The sequence below is a fragment of the Cherax quadricarinatus genome, chromosome 30 (assembly GCF_038502225.1).
Source record: "Cherax quadricarinatus isolate ZL_2023a chromosome 30, ASM3850222v1, whole genome shotgun sequence".
Lineage (NCBI taxonomy): Eukaryota > Metazoa > Arthropoda > Malacostraca > Decapoda > Parastacidae > Cherax > Cherax quadricarinatus.
The window spans coordinates 11945103-11967832 of NC_091321.1; the positions used below are offsets into that span (position 1 = coordinate 11945103).

General features: G+C 39.0%; 1 protein-coding gene across 4 annotated transcripts in view; it reads left to right on the forward strand.

Moving 5' to 3' along the window:
• Window positions 1-22730, forward strand: part of Prp39 (pre-mRNA processing factor 39) — an 85070-nt gene that overhangs the window by 57759 nt on the left and 4581 nt on the right. For all 4 annotated transcript variants that reach the window (XM_053781851.2, XM_053781852.2, XM_070089898.1 and 1 more), the window contains 5 exons: window positions 2941-3073; window positions 3293-3510; window positions 7075-7134; window positions 7492-7673; window positions 18894-19025. In XM_053781851.2, coding sequence (XP_053637826.1) covers window positions 2941-3073; window positions 3293-3510; window positions 7075-7134; window positions 7492-7673; window positions 18894-19025 — 725 coding nt within the window. The remainder of the gene's footprint in view (window positions 1-2940; window positions 3074-3292; window positions 3511-7074; window positions 7135-7491; window positions 7674-18893; window positions 19026-22730) is intronic.

Genomic DNA, 22730 nt, shown 5'->3' on the forward strand with positions numbered 1-22730 from the left:
CCACAAATGTTTGCACCTCACTTTACTTTGTACAAATATCCTTAATCTTTGAAGAAGGCACCGTCTTCCCTCTCTTTTTCTCCTCCTCTGAAGCAATTTCCTTAGCTGGTGTACATAGAGCATAAGGCAGGAACACTGCAGCAGGCCTGTTGGCCCATGCGTACTAGGTACGTCCTTCACAAACCATTCCACTAACAGAATCGTATTTGCCCAACCCAATTTTCAATGCTCCCCAAGCAATAAGCTTTGATAATTCTATTCACTCGTGCGCAAGTCCCACTCAGATCAAATTGTATGTGTGGGGAAGTACCCTGGCTGGTGTATTCTTTCTTGAATTCTACCATGTTCATTGCCCTCTTTACCAAAGGGCTGGCACTTGGAGCTTTCTTTTGGCCCATGGTGGCTGATTTAGCAGTTGCAAGCACTAAAACGAATGGAATATTACGAAATGCATCGTATGAACACGTGGGATCGTGCTCGCTGGCTGATAAATAATGGCACACTGACACTAAATGACGAGTGGGGCCGCTCGGACGCGTTCGGGACAAATGACTATTACCGACCTAAATGACAATCACTGAGCCAATATTTTGACAAAAAAATGTTACGATTACCAAATACGTGTATTACGAAATCTGACGACTGTGATATCCGGGGGTCCACTGTATTATTGTTGTTCTTTCAACAAACCGGCCGTATCCCACCGAGGCAGGGTGGCCCAAAAAGAAAAACAAAAGTTTCTCTTTTCAAATTTAGTAATTTATACAGGAGAAGGGGTTACTAGCCCCTTGGTCCTGGCATTTTAGTCGCCTCTTACAACATGCATAGCTTACGGAGAAAGAATTCTGTTCCACTTCCCCATGGAGATAAGAGGAAACAAACAAGAACAAGAACTAGAAAGAAAATAGCAGAAAACCCAGAGGGGTGTGTATATATATGCTTGTACATGACTTAAGAAATCGTAATGACACGATTGCAAATAAACCATACCCCCGGCCGGGATTGAACCCGCGGTCATAGAGTCTCAAAACTCCAGCCCGTCGCGCTAGCCACTAGACCAGCTAGCCACAATAAGATTCATCCAACTAGGTATATTTCTACACCATAGGAAAGTTAGCACAGGCACCTCTGTGACCACAAATGCAAGTTTTTACAGACGAATCTCCAGCTAGCGTGGCCGTGTAGAAATATACCTAGTTGGATGAATCTTATTGTGGCTAGCTGGTCTAGTGGCTAGCGCGACGGGCTGGAGTTTTGAGACTCATGACCGCGGGTTCAATCCCGGCCGGGGGTATGGTTTATATGCTTGTACAGAATGACATGGAGAGCATTTAAATCTGTAGAAGAAGGAAGGCAGGGTAGGGGTCGTCCTCGAAAAGGTTGGAAGGAAGGGGTAAGGGAGGTTTTGTGGGCGAGGGGCTTGGACTTCCAGCAGGCATGCATGAGCATGTTCAATAGGAGTGAATGGAGACGAATGGTATTTGGGACCTGACGATCTGTTGGAGTGTGAGCAGAGTATTATTTAGTGAAGGGATTCAGGGAAATCGGTTATTTTTATGTAGCCGGACTTGAGTCCTGGAAATGGGAAGTACAATGCCTGCACTCTAAAGGAGGAGTTTTGGGATATTAGCAGTTTGGAGGGATAGGTTGTGTATCTTTATATGTATATGCTTCTAAACTGTTGTGTTCTGAGCACCTCTGCAAAAACAGTGATTGTGTGTGAGTGAGGTGAAAGTGTTGAATGATGAAAGTATTTTCTTTTTGGGGATTTTCTTTCTTTTTGGGTCACCCTGCCTCGGAGGGAGACGGCCGACTTGTTGGGAAAAAAAAAATAAATGTATGTGTAGTGTTACCTAAGTGTAAGTAGAAGTAGCAAGATGTACCTGAAATCTTGCATGTTTCTGAGACAAAAAAAGGACACCAGCAGTCCTACCATCATTATTGTTGTTATCATTATTAATGTGGCATCCTCAAGACTAAGACACTCTAAGTGATTTTAATGTGTACCTGCATGCCAGCACAGTGTGTAAGTTTATTTAGGTACAGTTACACATAAGTATAAATGGGAAGTACAATGCCTGCACCTTAAAGGAGGGGTTTGGGATATTGACAGTTTGGAGGGACTTCTAAACTGTCGTATCTGAGCGCCTCTGCAAAGACAGTGATTATGTATGAGTGAGGTGAAAGTGTTGAATGATGATGAAAGTATTTTCTTTTTAGGGATTTTCTTTCTTTTTGGGTCACCCTGCCTTGATGGGAGATGGCTGACTTGTGAAAAAAATAAAAAAATACCCATATAAAGTATGAAATAACTTTAAAACACTTGAAATTTTGGAAAGTTTCCAAACATAATGGAGAGTCATGGTCACGGAGAATGTAAGCAAACCGGGTGGGGCGTGGTGACCATATTAGAAAGACAGGAGGAGCCATATAGCGAGTTTTGGTCATAATTTGAAATGTCTGTATTAGTGGAACACCGTAAAGCAGGGTCCTACTGTACTCTGTGATAAGTGAAAAATACAACATATTCAAAGAAAATATGCAACAACTTTTCAGTCATGTTAACCCGAAAGTGTTAATAGATCGCACATTAATCAAAGGTCTACTTGTTCATTGCTTTGACATTGTCTTGCTCTTCAACTTGCTCTCTCTGTTACTTTTAACTCCCTTCTTTTGCACCTTTTCCCAGATTTCTCTTCCAACTTATGCAGTTTCTCGTCTGAATCTTTCAAAAGTATTGTCATCAGCAAAGAGCAGTTGTGGTAATTCCCACTTTTATCAGATTGTATTTTTTTTTTAACCCACACACCTCCCCAACACTAACATTATGTGAAACCTTTGTAGCATTGTCAACATTATATGTGAATATGGTTATATCAAGAATATATGTTGTTAATGTAATGCTATTGTTGTGACTTATCTGAATATTATGCTTTTCAGTATGTTCGGTATTTAGAAGAAGCAGGAGCTGGGGAAGAAGAAATCCGATCAGTATACCAAAGGGCGTGCATTATCCACCTGCGAGAGAGATTCCGCCCACATCTCTCTTGGGCAGCTTTTGAAGAGGAGAAAGGTTAGAATTAAGCTTTGATATTGGTATTATTATAATACTTCTAATTTCTAGTTATTCATTTAGAAAAGGATGATTGCTCGCATCCTCCATATAGTGGTACATCTTTTCTAATGTCTGTGTATGAGAGGACTTGACTGTTACATTGAGGTTTGCTTGCTCTATCATCCTTCTCACATTTAGTCTTGGATGCTGCATTATTCAAAATAAATTTTTGTTTAGGTAATAGTGACCGCTCACTGGAAATCCTTGAAGACATCCAGGCTCGTGTACCTGGTAGCTTAGAGGCATGGATGCAGGCTGCTGGGGTTGAACGACGGAGAAACAACTTAGGAGCTGCAAAAGAAATTTTTTCACGTTGCCTCCAGCAGTGTCAAGACCGGGAAGATAAAAATGCACACTCCCATGTATCACTGAAATTTGCGAGATTCCAGTCATTTGTAAGTGTATTTTTTTTCCTTGTTTATTCACTGGAGAGCAGTATAATTAAGACTGCATATAGAACAGCCTCTGACTGTAATGTGTGTAGTTACTTGAATTTGCATTTACTCATTTACCAATGAAACCCCATTTCCAAATGTAGATGAACCCTTGGTGTAACGTACTTTGAAAATACAAAACAAAATTGGGTGGGTCAGTTGATTTGGAAGCAACAGATGAAGTCTGTCAGTTATAGAATTGACAGTTGTTACTATCATGGCAAAACAATCTCTTCTCTCTCCACCATGTGGTCATTACAAGCTCTGGTAGTCTGTTATAGTGAGGGTTTACTGTATTTCATATCTGCCATAAGTTGACTTACCTGAGAAATGTGCCCTACATAATCCCTGTCTGTGTGCAATACACTTTTTTTTTTGTATACAGAAAATTAATAAAAAACTTGTCGAATATAGTCGAGCCCAAAAATTGATGTGCCTTCTAATTCACATTTTTCAATTATTCGCTCACTGTATAATCCTTGTGGTTTAGTACTTCTTTTGATTATGATAACAATAATCAATTATTCGTTTTTCTGAAAGATCTTGCATGAATAGTTTAGGTTATTTACAGTTTTGTTTATTTTTATGGCTTGGCACACAAGCCCTAAATTGAAAACTAACAAGGATTTTGTTAAAAATTTGCACACAAATCTTTCTTCTTTTTGAATGTCAAAAGAGTATTGTTTCTTTCATGTGGGACTTCTATACAGTATGTTAATTTGCTTTAATGAGCTACCTCTTTTAGCTCAATAATTCCCTATTTGATTTTTTTAAAATTTTCTATCTTCCACAAAAGAGTACCCTTTCCCCCTCCACCACCAGAAAAAAAAGGAAATGCACTCACCATTGTTCAATCCATCATTGTCTTACCTGAAGTATGCTGACATTGCAGTTTAGATGGCCCTTCGAACTGCATTATCACAACCCCTTCAGATTGCAGGCTTTCGACTTTCCACCTCCAAGACTTGTGTCCATTTAACTGGTTTATCTGAATCCCTTCATCAATGTTACCTTGCTCATGCTCCACAGCACATGAAAACTACTTGTCTCTACTTATTTTGATCTTTTATAATCTTAATTTTTAAAGAGGTGGACCTGTAAGCCAGCAGAAGGCCTCAGTCAGATGGTGAAAAGCTTCAGTGACAGGTCAGGAAACACTTGTCCTGTTTCCTGATGAATCTTACCTAACCTGGTTTATGGCCCTAGCACTTCAAACCTCTTTTACTCCCCTCCCTCCAACCTATCCTTGGAGGGCCCCCTACCCCTTGTTCCCTTATCCCAGATTTTTATACCCTCCAGGTCATTTTATTTTGTTTCATCCTCTGAATGTCCAGATCACCTCTGCAACAACCCTTTAGGCCTCTGGATTATACTTTTGGTAACCCTACAATCTAATCTTTATGCTCCAAATTTTCTGTTTAATTTTCTGACCCTGAAACAATACCGTTAGAAACCAAAACAATAAAATATTAAAACAAATTATTTGTACCAATTTACACTGTACAGTAGGTGTCATCAATATACACTCATGAGAATGCTTTTAGCCAATTATATGCTGATAGTTTTATGAGATGCCAGAGCAACTTTTGTTTGCAAAACAGTACCCCCTTCTCATGTTGCCAAAGCAATAGACAACTGATTGTATGATCGTGAAATTTAAGTATTTAATCGCAGGCCTGATAGCTCATTGGAAGTTCTATTAAGCAGGTGTGGAAGGGTATTGACGTTCTATCCTCCATACTTCAGTCTTATCATCACCTAGGAGATGTAGGGAGTGCATGAAAAAGGGTAATCTTACAAAATAGTAGGTTAGGCTAATAACCCATAATTATTTCAGTATTTTATGTTTAAAATTATAATTTATAGTGAGCATTCTCATCTGTGTGATGAGTATATGTGTGCATATACAGTACATGACACCTAATGTATGTTCCAAGTGGGGCTAAGCCTCTCCCCATGTTTTGAGTACTCTACTATAAACAGAATGACTTCAAGAGTGTATCAGTCTGTAGTGGAAGGAAGGCGGGGTAGGGGTCAGCCTAGGAAAGGTTGGAGGGAGGGGGTAAAGGAGGTTTTGTGTGCGAGGGGCTTGGACTCCAGCGGGCATGCGTAAGCATGTTTGATAGGAGTGAATGGAGACAAATGGTTTTTAATACTTGACGTGCTGTTGGAGTGTGCGCAAAGTAACATTTATGAAGGGATTCAGGGAAACCGGCAGGCCGGACTTGAGTCCTGGAGATGGGAAGTACAGTGTCTGCACTCTGAAGGAGGGGTGTTAATGTTGCAGTTTAAAAACTGTAGTGTAAAGCACCCTTCTGGCAAGACAGTAATGGAGTGAATGATGGTGAAAGATTTTCTTTTTTGGGCCACCCTGCCTTGGTGGGAATTGGCCAGTGTGTTAATAAAAATAAATAAATACTATAAAACATTGAAAAACATCTAACATCATAAGAAGCTAGTGTAGATAGTGTTAGACATTGAAAAATAGTCATAATTTGGCATCAGTAGATTGTGGAATGAATGTTCTGCTAGGCGCATTTAAGCTACTGGTGACAAGGAGTTATCATTTTCATTAACTTTTTTTTTTTTTTTTTTTCAACAAGTCGGCCGTCTCCCACCGAGGCAGGGTGACCCAAAAAAGAAAGAAAATCCCCAAAAAGAAAATACTTTCATCATCATTCAACACTTTCACCACACTCACACATTATCACTGTTTTTGCAGAGGTGCTCAGAATACAACAGTTTAGAAGCATACACATATAAAGATACACAACATATCCCTCCAAACTGCCAGTATCCCAAACCCCTCCTTTAAAGTGCAGGCATTGTACTTCCCATTTCCAGGTTTCTAGGTTGGTAGACAGCAACCACCCAGGGAGGTACTACCGCCCTGCAAAGTGAGTGTAAAACGAAAGCCTGTAATTGTTTTACATGATGGTAGGATTGCTGATGTCTTTTGTCTGTCTCATAAATATGCAAGATTACAGGTATGTCTTGCTACTTCTACTTACACTTAGGTCACACTACACATGCATGTACACATTTATTTATACACACTCATCTGAGTTTTCTTTGACTTTATCTTAATAGTTCTTGGTCTTATTAATTTTCCTTTTATATCCATGGGGAAGTGGAATAAGAATCTTTCCTCCGTAAGCCATGTGTGTTGTAAAAGTCAACTAAAATGCCGGGAACAATGGGCTAGTAACCCCTTTTCCTGTAAAGATTACTAAAAAGAATAAGAAGAAAAATTAACTTTTAACACCATAAAGTCATAAGTTTTCTTTCGGTTTCATTTTTCTTTTGATAGTTTTAGTTTGAAAAATATGCTCCTTCAAACTGAACCCCCCCCCCCCCCTTTTTTTTTTCCACCAAGAAATTTTATTTCTGGGTTTGCCACAGTTTAAGGGTTAGTGATACTCATTTCATGAGGGTGTTGAAATAATATATAACAAATTATTAAGCTTTTAGTGTATTAGGATAAAAAAAAAAATCAACCTAAACTAATGATGATTTCATTCTTAGTTTTGTAGTGATCCTGATAAAGCTGTAGAAATTCTCAAAGAGGCTCACGAATACAATAAGGTAAGAGCTATTATCCTTTTTAGTTTCGTCTTTTCTGTTTATTTACTTTGGTAGTAAATTCTGGATAAACATGTTTAGTTTTCCATTCAATTTATTTATCTTTGCCTCCCTACTTTTTCACATGTATGCTGACCTCTTTACTTGCATCTTCTATCAGTATTGAAATAATAATTCCCATGATCTAACCCATTTCCCCAGATTCATTGTTTTAATTTCCTTTATTTTACTGTACACAAAAAGCATATATGAAGTTGTTTTGCAAGTTTCAGTATAGTGTTTGAAAAGGTACCTAAGAAAAGGCAAGAATTTCTGTAATTTATAAATAAAAATTTACAAAGGTTTCTTTTCTTTCTCAAGGAAAATGGGAATGTTTTGCTTGCATTGGTAGACCAAGCTCTCATATGTCAGCCTCCGAAGTTTCAAGAAGCCATTCAGGCACTAAAAGAAGGTGTTGAGAATTGTCAGCAGCCAGGAAACAGATTAATGTTTGCTCATAGGTTGTTCCATTTTATGTCTGAATGTGGACAGGACTCCAACAGGTGAGCTTTAGTTCTTGAGCATAATACAATGTTTAATGAATTTAGTTGCTTTTATGCTGTATAAAACTAATATAAGGTCACATATATTAGTTTTATACAGCATAAATATCTCATTTTGCCAATAAAATAGTAGCTTCATATAGAATTTATATTAAAAATTGATAATTGCATTGTTTCAGAAAGTAGTATATAGGATCCCCCACCCCCCCAAATTCACAGGGGTAATGTTCCAAGACCATTCGCGAATTTGGAAAAACCGCGAATTCAGAAAAACCACAAATTCTGGACACGGTAAAAAAAAAGCCTATATTTATAGTTTAAGCCCTAAATATGCCCCCAAAACACTGTAATTTAATTGCAAACTCAGCTTCATACATCACCTTTAAAAACAAAAATTGTAAAGATAAATCTGTATACAGTACTGTACTGCTATGTCTCCCGCAGTGCTAGAATGTAAAATACCGATGTTGCCCCCATTTGTACTGTAATTCATGGAACCCCATTTTCTTTGGTATATGTACCAGCACTAAAAAATTTATACAGTATTGTATTTTATATGGAAATTTTGCTGAATTAATGTTAAGATTTATGTTGCAAAATCATTAAATTATATTTTTTTAAATATTTAGCATTCAAATGCATATAAAATTATATATTGCCACAAAAAAAGCCCCAAAAAAAAAAAAAATGCCCGAATTTGCGGGGATTTCCATGGATTTCCACGAACAATTATGAGTTAGATTCTAAGGAAAAATCCATGAATTCAGAACTGCGAATTTGTGGGGATCCAGTGTTTGCATAAAATGTTTGGTACATGATTCATACTTAATGGGGGAAAGTAGAAACAAGCTATATGTAAAATATAGATTACATGTAATAAAATATTTAAGGTATTAGACACAAGGTAGGACCTAGGAATTATTGAAAACATTTTCATCATGAGATTATATACAAGAAATAGCTCATATGAAACACTGGCCAACTTTAAAATAGTGCGTTAAATATATGTTGGGGAAATGCTAATAAGCACATATTAGATCATTATTTGAGTATACAGTTGGTGTCATTCTCCTGCACAATGCATTTGTCATCCTTGCTCTCTTCCTCTATTCTTTTACTGTGGTTTTGTGTAAATATTAGTACAGTGCTAATTATAATATTACTAAAAATTAGGGACCATGGCCTTGAAAAAGAGCAGTAGTGAAAATAAAGGTACGAGGAAGACTGTGAGAACCACAATTGAATTAAGAAAATTTGTTTCAAAGAGTGAAGGGGCAAATGAGTTTTGGAGCTCTATGACGTAGTACTATGGCTTTGAGCTCAGGGTCTGTGCCGTAGTACTATGTGATGAGCTCAGCTCTCTCAGGATCACTTGCATTCCACTTGGGTGCCATGTTTGCTATCCTGAGACAAGATAGGAAGATGAAAAGATAAAAAATAGATTCATGTGTGTGTATTGGACACACACATACAGAGAACTGAGGCAAGGCAGGTTGTGTATGTTAAGTAGGCCTTCCTTTGTGAGACAGTAGGTCTGTGTGGTGAGTGTATACCAAATAAAAAAATCCTGCTCCATGCAGTGCACAATGGGGGAAAAAAACTGAACATGTATAAAAAGTTCTTAATGTCATCAATAGGTTCTCGAAAACTGTGATATTAAGTGAAATGACGTATAATGAAACCAATTTTACCATAGACTAATTGATATAAACATCAGGCATGCACAGTGCACCTTTAGCACTCATAGCAAGAGGGTAAATCATGGAATAAATATTTGCAAAACAAAAATTGCGTGGTGGTAAGAGTGCCTCTTACCACCACGCAGTTTAAAAATGAACATGCGGACTCCACACAGACAGTGGCCCTGGCCAGGAATTGATTTTTTTTCCTCATCGTTGTAATGAAATGACGTTAACTGAGGATTTACTGTATTTGCTTTAAACTAGTGACTTTGCAGTGTATTTCCAGGTGGTTTTTATGGTTGTATTCTCAGTTTCTTTGTCTCACTTGATAGAATTTAAGATATATTATGGAAATTGAGATGATTTTGATTGGTTTCAGGACTGGAAGTAGCTTTAACCCATTTGACTATTTCGGTCGTATATATACGTCTTACGAGCCAATGTTTCTGACGTATTTATATGCGTAAATTCGAGCGGCTTCAAATCAAGCGGGAGAAAGCTGGTAGGCCTACATGAGAGAGAATGGGTCTCGGTGGTGGGTGTGCACCCTGTGAAAAATATCTGGGACTCAATGGTGCATTGTGGGAATGCCATCTTGGTAGTCCATTTTCACCATGCCTTGTGGTAAGAAGTACCTCACTCCTTGGCAGATTGGAGGTCTACTGTTCCCAAGTGATAGTTCTAACAGCGATGGAAGTGCTAGTGAAAGTGAATTTCATGGTTTTAGAGAGGGTGTGACCGAAAGCAGTGCCCAGGATAATATAATTAGTGATGAAAACCCAAATGACCCACAACCGTCCACCTCTGGTGCTGGCACATCTCATTCACGTTCACCTGTACCAGGACGAAAAAGGAAACTATTTTCCTGTTTACAGGACTCAGATTTGAGCAGTGAAAGTGATAATGATAGTGATTTCAAAGTTATTGAAAGCAGCTCGAGTTACGACAGTGAGGGGGAATATTCTCCAATGAAACGGCAGTATGTACGACACACCATGCGTTCTGGTAGTGTGTCTTATGCCCTTCCAAGGCCAAGGAGTAAATCTGGGAGTACATCCTGTGGCCCTACACCACGACCTGACAGTGAAGATGACGATGTTGTTATAATAGGGATGTGTAATGTGCGTGGGGAAGGTGGTGGTGGTGGCATGAGTCATGTGGCACCAGCAGCGGGCCACGCTGCTGACTGCACAAGCACAACCAGCCTCACCCAACCCTACTCCCACAACCTGCACAACCACAACCACGTTTCAATATCCAGAACCCACCAGCAGACCGCATCTGGGATTGGCAGCAAGGTGACGATTTTTTTCCCAATCCCATGACTTTGATGAAACACAAAGTGGAATACGGCCATTGTGTACACTTGGGAACAATGCTACTGAACTAGAATGCTAAAAGTTATTCTTTGATGAACCCCTGATGGAAATTATTGTCAAGGAAAGCAACACACACTATGAGTACACCATGGCAAATACAATTCTTTCATCAAGGTCACAGCTACACCAGTGGAAAGACACAACTGTGGCAGAGATGTACCTGTTCTTTGTCACAATAATGTATAAGCACACTGTCACCACATACTGGTCGACGGAACGCCTGATTTCAACCCCAGGTTTTAGTGATATTATAGGAGTCAGTCGTTTTTTTTTTTTTTTTTTTTTTTTTTTTTTTTTTTTTTTTTTGATAATGTTATGTATGTTACACTTTTCAGACAAAACAAGGCCTGACAGAAGCGACAGGTTATATAAGATCAGAAATGTGTTTATGTACCTGAAACAAAAGTGTTGTATGTATTTTTATCCCTTCAGGAAGCTTGTTATTGACGAGTCTTAGATTTTGTTCAAAGAAAAACTCATTCAAGCAATACATACCAAGCAAGAGGAAACGCTTTGGTATAAAGTTATTTGTACTGTGTGATTGCAAAAGTGGTCTGGATTTGGATATAATTGTGTACACTGGCAGTAATACATAAAGAGATACCAGGAAGTTATTGGGTATCTCTGGTGATGTGGTTAGAACAATGTTGGAACCATATCTTGGTAAGGGGCATAGATTATATACATACTGATAACTGGTACGCAAGCCTCTTACTCAGTGATTTCTTGCGAATGAACATGACAGACGTGTGTGGCACAGTGCATGGTAATTGTAAGCATATGCCAAGGTTCGACACTTGCACTCGCAGAGGTGAGGTGCAGGCCTTTGCTGCCAATGACATCATGGCATTTCGGTGGCATGACAAACGTGATGTCACATTGTTGACATCAGTTCACGGAAATGAAAGGCAGACAGTGGCAGGCAGAATGGAGAGACCAGTGAACTCATTCTAAAACCTGCAGCTGTCATGGACTATAACCTCAGTATGCGCTTCTTGGACAAATGTGACATGCAGATTGGGTTTGCTGATTGTGTACGCAAGAGTTATAAGTGGTACATAAAACATTTATTCCTTCTTGATATTTCCTTGCTGATGGCGCCCACGAAATTACCAACACATGCCATCTCGTTTGAGGCCCAGTGATCACTACCCCATACAAATGCCTCCTACTGCTTTCAAGAAAAGTGCTCAGAAGAGGTGTTTTGTATGTGGACATAACACAAAAACGCAGACACTCGTTTTACGTGTGAAGAGTGTCAAGTACCACTTTGCATATACCCACGTTTCAAAGATTTCCACAAGCTGCAGCAGTTCTAGGAAAGTGTTCATTGACTGTACATATGTATATATTGAACAATAGTAATAAACAATGTTTTGTATTGTTTGTAAACAAGTTTTATAAACAGTCTAATAGTGATAATGTTTGTGCAGTTATTGTGTTGTAAACAATGAGTGTATATTTGAACAATGCACCTTACTTTGGTCTCACAGGCCACATAAGTTACTTCGAAAAGAAAAAATATTGGAAAATACAAGAAACCTTCAAATTGGAGTAAATAAAAGAATACCAAGTGAGGGGCATTCGCTGCTGTTGCCATACGCGGCCCATTTTCTGCCAACTTTGTGCCTCTGTATCTCGGTAAGTACTGATGGCAAAAAATTTTTTTAGGCTTAAAGCACTTGGTAAAATAATCCTAACATTTTGGTAAGAATTTTTTTTTTTTTCCAAAATATTTTGCGACATAGAATGAGTTTCAGAAATGGGCTTGCAACAGTCAAAGGGTTAAATTGAGCTCAAAATAGTGGAAATATTTTATTTTTGCCAGTATTCCAAAGGACACAAATTAGGTAACTCATCCAGTAAGCCGGGAACAATGGGCTAGTAACCCCTTTTCCTGTAAAGATTACCAAAAAGAATAAGAAGAAGAAAATTGTCAAAGTGGGAAGTCTGAATGTGCGTGGATGTTGTGCAAATGATAAGAAAGAGATGATTGTGGATGTTATGAATGAGAAGAAACTGGATGTCCTGGCTTTAAGTGAAACAAAGCTGAAGCGGGTGGGAGAGTTTCAATGGAGAGGAATAAATGGGATTAGGTCAGGGGTTTCAAATAGAGTTAGAGCTAAAGAAGGAGTAGCAATAATGTTGAAGGATAAGCTATGGCAGGAAAAAAGGGACTACAAATGTATAAATTCAAGGATTATGTGGAGTAAAATAAAGATTGGATGTGAAAAGTGGGTTATAGTAAGCGTGTATGCACCTGGAGAAGAGAGAAGTGTAGAGGAGAGAGAGAGAGATTCTGGGAAATGTTGAGTGAATGCGTGGGGAGTTTTGAATCAAGTGTGAGAGTAATGGTGGTTGGGGATTTCAATGCTAAAGTGGGTAAAAATGTTATGGAGGGAGTAGTAGGTAAATTTGGAGTGCCAGGGGTAAATGTAAATGGGGAGCCTTTAATTGAGCTATGTGTAGAAAGAAATTTGGTAATAAGTAATACATATTTTATGAAAAAGAGGATAAATATATATAGTACAAGGTATGATGTAGCACGTAATGAAAGTAGTTTGTTAGATTATGTATTGGTGGATAAAAGGTTGATGGGTAGGCTCCAGGATGTACATGTTTATAAAGGGGCAACTGATATATCGGATCATTATTTAGTTGTAGCTACAGTTAGAGTAAGAGGTAGATGGGAAAAGAGGAAGGTGGCAACAAGAAGTAAGAGGGAGGTGAAAGTGTATAAACTAAGGGAGGAGGAAGTTCGGGCGAGATATAAGCGACTATTGGCAGAAAGGTGGGCTAGTGCAAAGATGAGTAGTGGGGGGGTTGAAGAGGGTTGGAATAGTTTTAAAAATGCAGTATTAGAATGTGGGGCAGAAGTTTGTGGTTATAGGAGGGTGGGGGCAGGAGGAAAGAGGAGTGATTGATGGAATGATGAAGTAAAGGGTGTGATAAAAGAGAAAAAGGTAGCTTACGAGAGGTTTTTACAAAGCAGAAGTGTTATAAGAAGAGCAGAGTATTGTGAAGAGAGTGGTGAGAGAGTGCAAAAGGAGAGCAGATGAAAGAGTGGGAGAGGCAGTGTTAAGAAATTTGAATGAAAATAAGAAAAAATTTTGGAGTGAGTTAAACAAGTTAAGAAAGCCTAGGGAAAGTATGGATTTGTCAGTTAAAAACAGAGTAGGGGAGTTAGTAGATGGGGAGAGGGAGGTATTAGGTAGATGGCGAGAATATTTTGAGGAACTTTTAAATGTTGAGGAAGAAAGGGAGGCAGTAATTTCATGCACTGGCCAGGGAGGTATACCATCTTTTAGGAGTGAAGAAGAGCAGAATGTATGTGTGGTGGAGGTACGTGAGGCATTACGTAGAATGAAAGGGGGTAAAGCAGCTGGAACTGATGGGATCATGACAGAAATGTTAAAAGCAGGGGGGGATATAGTGTTGGAGTGGTTGGTACTTTTGTTTAATAAATGTATGAAAGAGGGGAAGGTACCTAGGGATTGGCAGAGAGCATGTATAGTCCCTTTATATAAAGGGAAGGAGGACAAAAGAGATTGTAAAAATTATAGAGGAATAAGTTTACTGAGTATACCAGGAAAAGTATACGGTAGGGTTATAATTGAAAGAATTAGAGGTAAGACAGAATGTAGAATTGCGAATGAGCAAGGAGGCTTCAGAGTGGGTAGGGGATGTGTAGATCAAGTGTTTACATTGAAGCATATATGTGAACAGTATTTAGATAAAGGTAGGGAAGTTTTTATTGCATTTATGGATTTAGAAAAGGCATATGATAGTGGATAGAGGAGCAATGTGGCAGATGTTGCAAGTACAGTGGACCCCCGCATAACGATTACCTCCGAATGCGACCAATTATGTAAGTGTATTTATGTAAGTGCGTTTGTACGTGTATGTTTGGGGGTCTGAAATGGACTAATCTACTTCACAATATTCCTTATGGGAACAAATTCGGTCAGTACTGGCACCTGAACATACTTCTGGAGTGAAAAAATATCGTTAACCGGGGTCCACTGTATATGGAATAGGTGGTAAGTTACTAAATGCTGTAAAGAGCTTTTATGAGGATAGTGAGGCTCAGGTTAGGGTATGTAGAAGAGAGGGAGAATACCTCCCGGTAAAAGTAGGTCTTAGACAGGGATGTGTAATGTCACCATGGTTGTTTAATATATTTATAGATGGGGTTGTAAAAGAAGTAAATGCTAGGGTGTTCAGGAGAGGGGTGGGATTAAATTATGGGGAATCAAATTCAAAATGGGAATTGACACAGTTACTTTTTACTGATGATACTGTGCTTATGGGAGATTCTAAAGAAAAATTGCAAAGGTTAGTGGATGAGTTTGAGAATGTGTGTAAAGGTAGAAAGTTGAAAGTGAACATAGAAAAGAGTAAGGTGATGAGGGTATCAAATGATTTAGATAAAGAAAAATTGGATATCAAATTGGGGAGGAGGAGTATGGAAGAAGTGAATGTTTTCAGATACTTGGGAGTTGAAGTGTCGGTGGATGGATTTATGAAGGATGAGGTTAATCATAGAATTGATGAGGGAAAAAAGGTGAGTGGTGCGTTGAGGTATATGTGGAGTCAAAAAACGTTATCTATGGAGGCAAAGAAGGGAATGTATGAAAATATAGTAGTACCAACACTCTTATATGGATGTGAAGCTTGGGTGATAAATGCAGCAGCGAGGAGACGGTTGGAGGCAGTGGAGATGTCCTGTTTAAGGGCAATGTGTGGTGTAAATATTATGCAGAAAATTCGGAGTGTGGAAATTAGGAGAAGGTGTGGAGTTAATAAAAGCATTAGTCAGAGGGCAGAAGAGGGTTTTTTGAGGTGGTTTGGTCATTTAGAGAGAATGGATCAAAGTAGAATGACATGGAAAGCATATAAATCTATAGGGGAAGGAAAGAGGGGTAGGGGTCGTCCTCGAAAGGGTTGGAAAGAGGGGGTAAAGGAGGTTTTGTGGGCGAGGGGCTTGGACTTCCAGCAAGCGTGCATGAGCGTGTTAGGAGTGAATGGAGACGAATGAAACTTGGAACCTGACGATCTGTTGGAGTGTGAGCAGGGTAATATTTAGTGAAGGGATTCAGGGAAACCGGTTATTTTTATATAGTTGGACTTGAGTCCTGGAAATGGGAAGTACAATGCATGCACTTTAAAGGAGGGGTTTGGGATATTGGCAGTTTGGGGGGATATGTTGTGTATCTTTATACGTATATGCTTCTAAGCTGTTGTATTCTGAGCACCTCTGCAAAAGCAGTGATAATGTGTGAGTGTGGTGAAAGTGTTGAATGATGATGAAAGTATTTTCTTTTTGGGGATTTTCTTTCTTTTTTGGGTCACCCTGCCTCGGTGGGAGACGGCCGACTTGTTGAAAAAAAAAAAAAATCCAGTAAGCATCCAGCTGGTTGGTCTAATACGTGTTCACAAATGTGCTGACATTATTTATAAAAATATTAGAATAATGAAATAGTCTGCACAACAGTAAATCTATTTTTTGTGTGAATAAATTCAAAATGGAAAGCAATTGTATTATAGGTGAGGCCTGGGGATGTAACTAATGAACAAGAGAAATGTTTTAGTGCTTGGAATGTCTACATTGTTTATTCTGAACCCTATTCTTAAAATGGCAATTTTTTAATTTTGTGTGAAATTGGCCAAATTACCAATTTCTGATCAATTTATTGGGTAGTTGAAATAGTTTAATGGGCATTTTCTTGTGCTCGATCGATAGAATGGAAGGCATATTAGCAAAGTAGCTAAAAGTTTGGTCAACCGGATCAATGGAATTGGTCTATAATAGGACTCAAAATGGGCAAAATTGCCAGTGTGTAAATGTCAGCAAAACCACTGACTTCGCAAGGATGTAATTCAGTAAGTTTTCGATAAATTTTGTACTTTTGGTTTCATTACCTTCGGAAAAAGATTATCTTATTTCATAGGATTTTTTTTTTTTTTTTTTTTTTATTAATTTTTTTTTTATTTTTTTTGACAGCAATTTTCAGATCAGGGGTCTAGACCCTGAAAGGGTTAAGTTCAAACACCGAGGCTCCACTGTATTCAGCTAGGAAGATGTATGGGAAAGTCTCCTACCTGCTTCTGCCTCTGTAATATTATATAATCAACATAGCACTAATACTTTGAGAGGTTAAAGTGTGCTGTTTCCCTGCTGACTCTGGCTTCTCTTTGGCCAAAGCCTGAAGTATTACTTTATTTCCAAATGAGCATGCTATTATTGCATAAAGAATACAAAATGCAAGTTATACAGAAAATTCAGATATGTATTGAACATTTAAATATACAGTGCTACATGTACTCTAGAATCTCTCTAACCCTTTGAGGGTCGACAGGCCCTCTCTGAGACTCGTCCTCAGGGTCGGCCAAATTTAAAAAAAAAAATTCTTATGAAAAGATAGAGAATCTTTTCCCGATCATAATGACACCAAAAGTATGAAATTTGATGAAAAACTTGCGGAATTGTGCTCTCGCAAAGTTAGCGGTCTTGGCGATGTTTACGCATCGGCGATTTTGCCCACTTTGAGCCCCATTTTCGGCCAATTCCACTGTACTAGTCGACAAAAAACATGAATATTTCGCTAGAACTCCATTTTTTCTATCGAATGAGTGCAAGAAACCACCCATTTACCAATTTCAACTATCCAGTACAGTGGTCAGAATTTAGCAATTTTGCCAATTTCACACAAATTTCAAAAGATGCCAATTTCCGAATAGGGTCCAGAATAAACAAGAAAGACATTCCTGGCACTAAAATGACATTTCCTCTGTTCATTAGTCACATCTCAAGGCCCCTCTTACATTCTTTTGCTTTCCACTTTGAATTTTTATTCTCACAAAAAATAGAAGATTTACTGTTATGCAGACTACTGCATTAGTGTAAAAAATGGTATAAATAATATTGGCACACTTGCGAAAGAATATTAGACTCACCAGTTGACGTGCATTGGACGCTTGGCAAGATTTGTTTACTTTTGAACTTTGGTAAAAATAAAACATTTCTGCTACTTTGAGCTCAATTTCAAGGTACTTTTCATTGTAAAACCAGTCAAAATCATCTCAATTTCTGTAATATGTCTTCCATTCTATAAAATGAGACCAAGAAAACTAGAATACAACAATAAATACCATACGAAAATACAGTGCAAAGTCGCTGTTTTATTCCAAAAAAAAGGTCAAAGTTTTTTTTTCTCATTATGCACTGTGTGCTGCAGGATTTTTTTATACTGTGCACACTGACCACATAGACCCATTCTTTCATATGTAGGCCTTCCAGCTTTCTCCCACTAGATTTGAGGGCGCTAGAATTTAGGCGTACTAGTACGTCAAAAACCCTGGTGTGTAAGCTGTACTAGTACGGCCGAAACCCCGAAAGGGTTAATAATGGCCTCAGAGTGCAAAAGTAGTGGTGGTGGAAGTTCTTCAAAGCCTAAGAAAAGCCGTGAAGTACTTCCCTTTGGTGAAAAAGTGATAATTCTCCACTTGTTGTGCATAATTTATCAGTTAAATTTTATAATAGGTATGTTCTTTCAACACACCGGCCATATCCCACCGAGGCGGGGTGGCCCAAAAGAAAAAACCAAAGTTTCTCCTTTCAAATTTAGTAATATATACAGGAGAAGGGGTTACTAGCCCCTTGCTCCCGGCATTTTAGTCGCCTCTTACAACATGCATGGCCTACGGAGGAAGAATTCTGTTCCACTTCCCCATGGAGATAAGAGGAAATAAACAAGAACTAGAAAGAAAATAGAAGAAAACCCAGAGGGGTATGTATATATACGTTTGTACATGTATGTGTAGTGTGACGTGAGTGTAAGTAGAAGTAGCAAGACGTACCTGAAATTTTGCATGTTCACGAGACAGAAAAAAGGACACCAGCAATCCTACCATCATGTAAAAACAATTACAGGCTTTCGTTTTACACTCACTTGGCAGGATGGAACAAAATAGGTATGTATGTACATATATATGAAAAAAGACTTATTGTATATATGGGGTTTGCTGCTATCCGTTGCAGGTCCTTGGAACATATCCCCTGCAGATACAGGGGTCCTATTGTACTTTTAGATACTTAGTTTTATTTCAAAATGGGAAGTTCATCTTGTAATGTGTTTGTGCATTATGATTTACTGCAGCGTGAGTGAAGGTTTGAGGGTGCTGCGTCAGGTTCAAATGGAGATGCGCCAAATGGATTCTGCTATGGCAGAAATGGAGACAGCCAGTAACACAAGCAAGCAGGGAGAAGTAGCAGGGGGTGGTATTGCTGTGTAAGTACCTTTGTTGTTTTTCCATTGCATTTAAAAGTAATGCCTATCTACAATATATCAGTAACTTTGGTGTTAGTAGATTGTGAATTTCCCCCATTTAAAAATGCATTTAGCTGCCATAGTCAGTCTTGGTTGTCCATAGAAATGTTACCATCGGTGAAGTGTAGATGTCACTTATTGAGTAGAAGATAAATTTCAAAGAAGAAAATAATTGAGTGGAAGATGAGTTTAAGATAAAAATAAGTAACTTTTACTATATTCAGAAGGAAGTGAGAAACCTATGGGGGCTCTCAGCACCTGGAGCAAGTAGAAAATCAGGTTTGGTCCATGGTAGATGAGAGCAGCTCCAGTTTCTCAGATCAAGAGCCATTAGTATCAAGGCACCTTCCTTGAAGGGCTGTCTATCTAGAAAATTGTACTTATCCTTCCTTTTCTTTGGATCAACCCAAAATTCCTACCATTCCCTAGGTGCTGTATGACCCCCTCATCAAAAAGTTTACAGACCTGCCTAAACATTTTATCTAAGTAATTTTCACTAGATATTGTTAGAACAAAGCTCTCAGTTTGGTAAACTAGCAAAAAGTGGATCTCAGATTATAATTTGCATTCATATGATAATGTGATGAGGGTATCAGACGAGTTAGGTAAAGAAAAATTGGATATCACATTGGAGGGGGAGAGTATTGGAAGTGAATGTGTTCAGATATTTGGGAGTTGATTTGTCAGCAGATGGGTTTATGAAGGACGAGGTTAACCATAAAATTGATGAAGGAAAAAAGGTGAGTGGTGCATCGAGGTATCTGTAGACAAAAAATGTCATCCATGGAGGCAAAGAAGGGAATGTACTAGAGTATAGTGGTACCAACACTCTTATATGGGTGTGAAACATGGGTTGTTAATGCTGCAGCGAGGAGGCAGGAGGCAGTAGAGATATCGTGTCTAAGGGTAATGTGTAGTGTAAATATGCAGAGAATTCATAGTGTGGAAATTAAGAGATGTGGAGTTACTAAAAGTATTTTTCACAGGACTGAAAAGAGGTTATTAAGGTAGTTTGGTCATTTAGAGAGGATGGAACAAAATAAGATGACTTCGAGGGTGTATAAATCTGTAGTGGAAGGGAGGAGGGGTAGGGGTCATCCTAGGAAAGGATGGAGGGAGAGGCTAAAAGAGATTTTGTGTGCAAGGGGCATGGACATGCAGCAGGCATGTGTGAGCATGTTAGATAGGAGTGAATGGAGATGAATGGTTTTTGGGACCTGATGAGCTATTAGAATGTGAACAGGGTAATATTTTGTGAAGGTATACCGGAAAACTGGTTAGCTGGACTCGAGTCCTGGAGGTGGGAAATACAGTGCCTGCACTTTAAAGGAGGAGCTTGGCATATTGGCTGTTTGGAGTGACATCTAAACTGTCATATCTGGGTGCCTCTGCAGACACAGTGATTTTGTGAATGATTGCAAAAGTGTTTTTATTTTTTGGGTCATCTTACCCTGGTAGGAGACAGCCGATGTGTTAAAAAAAATAAGTAAATAATTACAAGGACAAGTAGGTTTGTATGTGAAAGATTCATGTATTTGTATTGAACTGTTAAAATCTTAGAATAAAATCCTGGTAATTATCATAATAAACAAACCACTATCGGCAGCCAAGAGCAGAGAAAGTCAGAGACAGATACCAAGAAAATCTTGAAAATCCTACTCCAAATATTATCTAGAAGATTTTAACCCTCACCATGTAAAATTGAAGAGGATAGACTACAGCATTATGCCAGAAATTATACTGGGAAGTGCTCTCACTCACCAGGCTAATACCAGAGAACTAGGACAGTGAAAAGTTTCCACTGAACCAATAGATAATAGAATGTACTAGAAATAAATATTTGCTAGATTTAATCTTTGAATATAATGAACATTTCAGGGATTTAAGCTTCAATGCAACACTGAGATAATAACCATTAAGTGCAATTAAGCATAAATACAGGTGTGGAGAACCCAAGTGTCATCATCAGGGTATGTTTAGTAAATTTAACTTAAGCAGTCAGAGAATTGACTGGGACAGCATAAATAGGGAACTGTCCTTAGCATCTGCTTCCTGGGATGCGTTGTTTCTAAAGAAATGCAAAGTACCATTACCAAGAATTCTTAAGTGTTAAAAAATGTAGATTCAGGTGAAATCAGAGGCCTTAAAAGAAAGAAAGAAAGAAAAAAAAAAAAAAGCGGAGATGTAGCCTCTTCTCAAAATCACATGCAAGTAGCAATAACATGACATATAAAAGTATTTGAAAGGATTGTGAGATGTCAAATTGCTGACTTCATGGGAAAGTTGAGCTGCACAGGAAGATCTTGCTTATCACAACTTTTAGATCAGTATGACAGTTACAGAGACCTTTAAAGAAAAACAGAATGCTGATGTAATGCATACAGATTTTACTAAAGCATTTGACAAATGTGACCATGATGTAATTGTTCATAAAATGAGTTCAGAGGGTATAACAGGAAATGGATATTAAAAATTTCTAACATCACAAAGGGGAGGAAGTAAACAAAACAAAAAAAAAATCATCCCTCTTGCCTTAATTGTCATGAGGTTCACCCTTCGTACTCTCGCCGTTGTCAAGTCTACTTAAATGAGCGGGAAATGCGTTACCTCAAAGAGGCAGAAGGTCTCCCTTATGCCATGGCCGTTTCTCATCTCCGCCTCCGAGGGAGACTACCTCGTGTTTCTTATTCCCGTGTTTCAAAAAGTCCCCCCACTTCTGGGGTCCCATCTTCTGCAGCCTCCTCTGTGGTTACCTCTCCCATAGTCACTCCTGTAGCTAATTCTTTTGCTGTCCTAGGCTCAGACGTCCCTACTTCAACGCCTCAGTCTGTTCACGCTTCTTCGTGTTCTCCTTCACAAGCCTCAGTATCGACGAGACCTAGTATGACACCACCTCCCAGTTGTCCCTCTACTTCTCAGAAGTCAAAAAAAGGTCCTTTAACCCCTCCTTCCCTACTTCCACCTCCTCATTTTACCTTCCCTGTCTCTGTACCGGGTTCTTCCCCTCTCACTGGCTCTGTTACAAGTGTAGAGGTTCACCCTCCTCCTCGTGCTATACCTGCCTCCCGTTCCCTCCCAGGTTTCTTCCTCTTCTGCTACCTCCCAGGTTTCTGCCTCTTCTACCCCCTTCCATGCTTCTTCTCCAGTTCCCTCCACCCTTTTGCCCCCCCCCCCCTACCTTGGTACAGTCCATTACCGTTCCAATCTTTACTCATTCTCCCCCTACCATCTCCAATATTGTCTCCCATACGATGTCTCTGAATTCCGAAACATTTGAAGCAATCTCTGAATATATTACAGAGACCAAACCATCAATGGACACTGATCCACCCTTTGTTCCTTCTCTCTCCTCTCCTCCATCTGCGCAACTCCTTTCTTCACAGCGCACTGTTCCTTCGCTGCTTGAACGTTTTCCGCTGCCTCCGCATGTGGACTTTTCTAACTCCTCTAGTCCGTAGGAACCCTTACCTGTGGATTTCAAGTATCTTTATCATTGCCAATCATGGCTTATTTACAGTGGAATATACGCGGCCTCGGGTAATCGGGGTGAGCTTCAGATGTTACTCTCCCAGTTTTCCCCTGTTGGTGTTTGCTTACAGGAACCAAAATTACATACTGCTGTTGTCTCTCCCATCTCAGGCAATAATTTATTGTATTCTTCAGATC